The sequence below is a fragment of the Pterocles gutturalis genome, unplaced genomic scaffold, assembly GCF_000699245.1.
Source record: "Pterocles gutturalis isolate BGI_N339 unplaced genomic scaffold, ASM69924v1 C12331731, whole genome shotgun sequence".
Lineage (NCBI taxonomy): Eukaryota > Metazoa > Chordata > Aves > Pterocliformes > Pteroclidae > Pterocles > Pterocles gutturalis.
In genome coordinates, this window is record NW_010155915.1 from 1 (window position 1) to 6,613 (window position 6,613).

Here is a 6,613-nt window from a genome sequence, read left to right on the forward strand (position 1 = left end):
TTTTTTTTTTTTTTAGAAAAAAAAAGAAAAGAAACACACTTTCTTCATTTTGTGTGTTCCCCTCAGCACATGGGTGAGTGTGGAGAGGAGGTGGTGCTGAGTGGTCCTACTGTGGCCAGCCCCGGGGGCACCCACCTTTCAGGAAGAAGAAGCAGATTCAGCCACAGGGATGCAAATGCTTCCATTTTCCTTCTCTGACTGACCTGTTTCCCAGAAGGAAGCAGAGCTCCTTTCCTGCAGACCAAGAGTGGACCCACAAGGCCAGAGCTGGTGTCTCTGATGGTATCCACAGATGAGTAATAAATCCAGGTTAAACAGTTGGGATCCTGGTCCGTGGGGCCCACGTCTTCCGGCACGTTCCACTCGTATGTAAACGTGGCCCCAGGACTCACATGGGCGGCTGGAGACTCAGCACCTACTACAGAAACCAACATTAGGAGTTATGCCTAATGAACATTGTTGTGTTGCCACCTTTAGTGCATCAGCATGCACGACAGCTCGTGGTTGGCGGTGCGGGGTCCCGCCAATGGGCGCACCTCTGGAGGCAGCACCGTACAATGACCCCTCGTCGCTCTTGCGGTAACTCACGCCATGGGGCTTAATGCTGAATGGGCGGCTGGCGTTGTTCCGGAAGGTCACCATGATGCTCTCACCCACTTCAGCCTTGATGACAGGTCCTAGGGAAGAGCACAGGGTCTAGTGACAAGGTGTTTCTCTCAAGGGACGTACAGATCACGACATGCTTACGGCGATCAATGGCTGGCTGCTTTTCCCATTGCACAGGGAGCTGCCCCTGGGCCTGTGTGGTCACAGACCAGATCCCTGGTACCTGACCTGAATCGTATGTCAGTCCAGCAGCAACTGGGCTGCTCCATCCCCAGCTCCTTGTGGACACCCAGTGACTCGCAGGACAGCTTCTCCCTTGGACGGGGACACGAGTGCCAGCCTCAGGCTCAGTGCAGAGCCAGGCCAGCAGCAGCTGGGTTATAAACAGGGCTGGCCTGCCCTTGTAGTTCAGAGCCTGACCTTTGGAGACCATGGCATACCATGGGGACCACCACAGCATTGCCTTTGAGAGCTTTCTCACACCCCAGCGTGTGTCTTGGAGGAAGCCACGGGCACCAGCATCTGCAGGAGCCAGGGAGAGCCGAGGGCCCCTCCTTGCGGCAGAGGGGCACTGCTGGCGGCCGGTGGATGTGAGAGTTTTCTCTCATAAATCCTCGACATGAAATAATTTTAGATATCTTACCTAGGAGACCAAGATGTGCTTCCTCTGGGAGCCTTTTTTTGTGTTCAGTGAAAGAACCATCTGTGTATTCTTTGAAAATGGCTTTTTTGTAAGAGCCACCAATTCTTGTCTTACTTTGTTCAAAAAATACGTGAGATTCACTGTGTAAAAGAAATTGCAATAGATGCAAAAATGCTGGCATTAATATTTAAGCAGAGGTGAGGACAATGAGAAATTCTGCTTAAAGGTCAGTTCTACCATAAGGCATACTTTACTTAGCACGTTCATATCAATTCTGCTTGGAAAGGAAAACTTCTTAGAAGCATTTACCTGTCAGTGACTAGTTCTTGTCCTGTAAAATGGTTGATTGCAGATGGGCCATAGTTCCAGATGATCTCTTCAGCAGCGACGAAGTACTGTCTTATCTTTGTGCTCTCATTGCGATGCGTTGTGGAGTTCCTACAATCTTCTACTTCAAAAAGGGCCTGCATGCCACCTGGAAAAAAACAAGGAGGTAGAGAAAACTAGGGAGACGGAGCTGCACTTTGTTTTCTCTCTTCCTGCTTCCAGTAGCTCTCCTCTTCCCTAGAGAATTCCCGTTCCACTGATTGACGGATATGCAAACCACAAATGAAAAGGAAGATGAAAGATACAGAAGAATGTAGAGAGAATAGAGAGAGCCCTTTTACAGCTATGGACTAGGCCAATTTGGAGGATTTAAGTCTTACCCAGGATGCTTCAACCACATCAGGATGCAGCTTGATGTGATAGCTGTTCCAAAACTTACAACCTCTGTGTAGCTGAATCTGTAGGCTAAGCATACAGCTATTTATGTCAGAATTTTCAGATCTTGGAGAATGATTTTGAGTTCTGTGTTCCTTCCCGCTTCTGTGACAGATTACTTCTCTAACTCACTTATGGGGATATAGATCAGGGAAAAGTGGGATATAAATCCTGGAAAAGTGTGGGATTAGCTTCTAAGTATTTCAGATGGTTCCCAAACACTGGGAATACAGGAAGAGAGATGCAGATCATCTCTACTCATTAGCCAAGGCACCTTCCAGAACATGTCTTTGTCAGCAGGCAAGTTAGCCTGCCTGTCCTTTGCCCCTGGCCCAAACACGGAATGAACTCAAACTTTTTTTTTGGCAAACAGAAAATAGTGATTAATTACCCTCAGTAAAAGGCAAACATGATGCTATTGTTTGTCTAAAGTTGGGGCTTGCAAAAGCGCAGCTGTGCTAATTGCTGCCACCTGATAACAATTTCCATTACAGACAAGAATTTCCTTGATTTCCACGGCTACGCGCTCAAGCCCATCTCATACACTTCTAGGCATTCCAATTACTGTGATAGTTTATTACCTAGAGGAGAATATTGTCTGGCACATAGCCAGGTCGGGAGTGCTGCAGTAAACAGTGACTCAGTAACTCAGCTCAAGCTCAGAATTCTGATCACTGACACTTCTCCCGTACCTACGATGTGGTCATTCACTTCGCAGCCAAGCAGCCACTCCCCAGGACTCCTCGGTATCATGACAGCATCAACAAACGTGGCTGGGAAGAGGTTGATAGTGTCAACTCGATGCTGCCTCTCTATCAAGGTCTGTCCGTGAAAGTAGGCTGAATGGATATCAGCCTCATTGCCCATGCCAAAAAGGTGCCATTTAACCTTGTCTTCCACACACATCCTGAGGTCCGGGACGTATCCAAACACGTACCCGTTGATTGCTAAAAGAAACGATATTTATGACAGTTACCTTCACAGAGCTGAGGATCTTTTCTTCAAAAGCATGTGTCATGCAACCATTCCTCTATTCTCCAAAACAGAAAGAGGTTCAAAACAAAACCGTGCGCCTTTGAAAGTGAGACAAAATCAGACACGCACTGTGTCTGCACAACTACCTGCACGGGCAGCTGTTCCTGCTGTGATTCTGAGTCCATGTCAGGGCCAAAAGTGTCATCTTTGTTGACATTAACAGTAAAAACTGTTTTTCTGAACTGCAGTATTATAGTACGGAATTCAGGACTAAGAGCACAGTAACACAACTCTGCTTAGGGAGCTGAGAAATTGTACTGGCAAAGAGGTTCTTGGCCCATAAGAATTTTATATCACAGCTCCAAAGGTTTGATTGTACAATACTTGCCATCATTTTTAAAATTTATTTTTACTTAAAAGGAACATTCTTAATCCTCCAAGAAAAAGCACTACTTAAAAAAAAAGAAATTATCTACAGTTCATCTTTAAAAGAGACGACATATAACAATATTACTTCACCACATCAGTGACCAGCAACATTAATATAACATTCTCTCACAGTGCATTTTATTGCTTTCCTGGAAGTCCTCATCATCTTTGTCAACTTTGTAAGGCTCAGAACAGTATGTCCTGATATTATCCTCTAGATACCAGCTGAGATTTTCATCCATCACAGAAAACATAAGGATAAATTCAGCATCAAAGTGTTTAGCAGTGCTGTTACTCATTGTACCTGAAAAAGAAAGTGGTATATTCAAAGTCTTTGGCAACTGACGTCTTCTCATCAGTTTTAAGTGTAGTATCAGTAGGGCTGGTCACTGCTTACTTCATATTTTGCCACTTTTCTTGAGTGTGAGTGTACACATAAGCTTACAGACACTCAGGAAACAAAAATCAGTTTTGATAGATACTATAAAATAACTTTACCAAGAATAAATATTGCATGTGATAAGATTACAGTAAATCTGTTTCTCATGTCAGTGTTCACACATCCTTTTACTAGCGTGAACACATCTCACTCATATGGATTTGTGGACAAACTATTCTGCAAATAATATTCGCTGACTTTTTATACTATTGAAAGGCAGCTAATCGAGAAGGCAAAAAGCTGCTATTTAAGAATTAACTGTAATCGCTCCTCTTCTAGTAAATTATTTCACTGATATTTATCAATAAATATCATCAATCACCTTGCATATGTATTTATTTACTTATTTATTTATTATTTACCTTTCCTGCAAATTATTAGAGGCCCAACAAGCCCTGAGGCAACATCTCTCGGAGCATCTATGTGGGAGTGGTAAGCCCTGGTGATGCAGTCAGCATCTCCGTCAGCAGGACCTTGATCTTCTGTCACGTCCCACGTGTAGGTGTACTGCCCTCCAGGCTCCACAGCATCATCTCTCTTTTGCAAATCTGTCGTGTTGTCAGGATAAAAAGCACCTGAAAGATGCCACGCAGCCACCATTAACACAACACATCCACAGGCGGTGTCAGGATAGCACCTGCCGTGCTTTGGAGTTGACCACACACTGCAGTAACATGGACTGAACATCTGAATACAGGTAAAAAAAAACCCTTTAAAACCAGGTGAGTGGATCTTTTCCTTGCCTTTAGGAGTCTCTTCATTTGCCTTTTAGTTGCATGGGAGTGCTTCGATTAATGGCACATGAAATATGGTTGTTAACTTATTAGGAGGGCACTATGTACTTCTGCTAAAAAAAGATAACAGTTCAAATATTTGTAAAACATTTCTTAATCTTGGAAACCATTTAAAATATTGCGTATTCCTCAGGGAATAAACGTGTTGCTGGAATGAGAGCTACAGAAAAAAATGTAAACGTTGCTCTAAAAAGTGCGTGTACTGCGGCATAACACACTGTTCTGCTCCCGCAGAATGTCTGTGTCAAGCCACATATTAGTTGTAATTAAAAACTTCACAAAATACTAGAAGTTAAGCTGATACTTCATAAATTCTTCTAATGAAAAATTTTTAAAAACTGCTTTTGAGACAACACCATATTCTCAAGAATTCACACCCTGTTTTCAAGGCCCAACAGCCACGTTCTGCTGCCGTCTGGTGCAGAAAATCCTGGATCACCTGTGTGTGGCAAGACCAGGTATTGCAAGGGCAAATCATCACTCACCCCAAGAGCACCCCTACAATACATCTTAAGCTGTATCAGGCTTTTATCTCAGTATTTTATTATTAAGCAGTAGCTGTGTCTCCATGTTAAGAAACTCACGGGTACCTTATCTACAATATATACAAACTCAGCGTTAAGAATTGGGAACTGTAAGTTATCACTGTTAACAATATCTTCTTCACAACAGCATCAATTTTTCCTTTAGATGTCCTCAATACCTGCATTTCTTATCTATCTTTGTACCCTTATTTCCAGTGAAATATAGATACTCTTATTTCAGGTGAAATCTTAATCTAAAATCGCCTTCTTTATGAATTCCACTTTTGTCTTTGTACTTTGCTCTTGAAAAAATTATCAAACTTCTTAGCTCCTATTTTAAACTGACTGTGTCCTTTTTTTAGATCTTTATTTACTCGATCAGTCTTCTCTCTGATGAGAGAATATCACTTACACTCAGAGGAATGGTTAACTTTTGATAAATTCTGGCACAGAACCAACTCAAGCTTACCTTCATTTTCCTTTGTGTATGTTACACCATGTGGGTGCAGTGTGTAGTTTCTGGAAGCGAAGTTCTTCAAGTGAATAATAATGGAATCTCCAACTTCTCCCTTAATGATAGGGCCTAAAAAACCCAGCCAGGAAGGTTTGTCAACTACCTCGTCATATAAGTGATTGGTGTACTGAGTGTATACAGCCTTCTTGTACGTGCTGCCTATCCTCTGTGGCCCTCTTTTGAGAAAGACTCCAGCCTGCCTGTAAAGAAAACACAAACACATCTGTAGTTACTCATTTGATACTCATTTGAATGGTGTTAATTAGTAGGGTCACAAATGAAGACCAAGCCTCCGTAGAGCCATGCACAACTGTATCTGGGCTTAGGGGCAACCATGTCTTTTATCACAAAGAGTTAGGCACCCAAATAGAGACTAAATATTATGCACCAACCTGAATTTTTTCTACCTATTTTGTAGACTGAAGATAAGGGTATTTGATACAATTTTGGGCAAATTTGAGACCATGTGGATAAGGCAAATAATAGATCTTATTTCTCAAAACTTCTGTGCTTGCATGCTTAAATTGCTGTATAATTTTCCATGGCCTGTTAAAAACAATAATTTCATCACGCTATAATGCTGATTGTATAGTCCTTGCTCCACTGCAATGAGGAGCAGACTTTTCAGCTGTAAAATACATTTAAGATGTCTGGACATGAGCAAAACTTCAAGGTGCTGCTAAGGTCCAGCGTGTGCGCGGCAGGGGGGCATGCAGGGTGCTGAAATGAGTGCGACCAAGCCCTCAGCTTGCTCACCAGTCATAAATGAAGAAGAATCGCAGCCTCAGAGTATGGATTTGTGCTAAGAAGTCTCATTTTCACAGATTCAGCACAAGAATATCCAAAGAGGTTACTTGAGAGCAGGGAATTAGCAATGGCCTCCCAAGTGCCTCAAGGGCAGGCTGGAGGGATGGGCTGAGGCCAATT

General features: G+C 42.9%; 1 protein-coding gene across 1 annotated transcript; it reads right to left on the bottom strand.

Annotated features, from left to right (window-relative positions):
* Positions 1-203: 203 nt before the first annotated feature.
* On the bottom strand, positions 204-6,565 carry LOC104460555 (ceruloplasmin-like; the record flags this gene model as incomplete). Its single annotated transcript, XM_010086282.1, has 9 exons — positions 204-415; positions 537-677; positions 1,250-1,389; positions 1,559-1,724; positions 2,704-2,958; positions 3,546-3,719; positions 4,217-4,429; positions 5,642-5,886; positions 6,549-6,565. Coding segments are annotated over 9 exons (1,563 nt in total), but the record flags the coding sequence as incomplete, so codon positions are not given.
* Between the last annotated feature and the right edge of the window lie 48 nt (positions 6,566-6,613).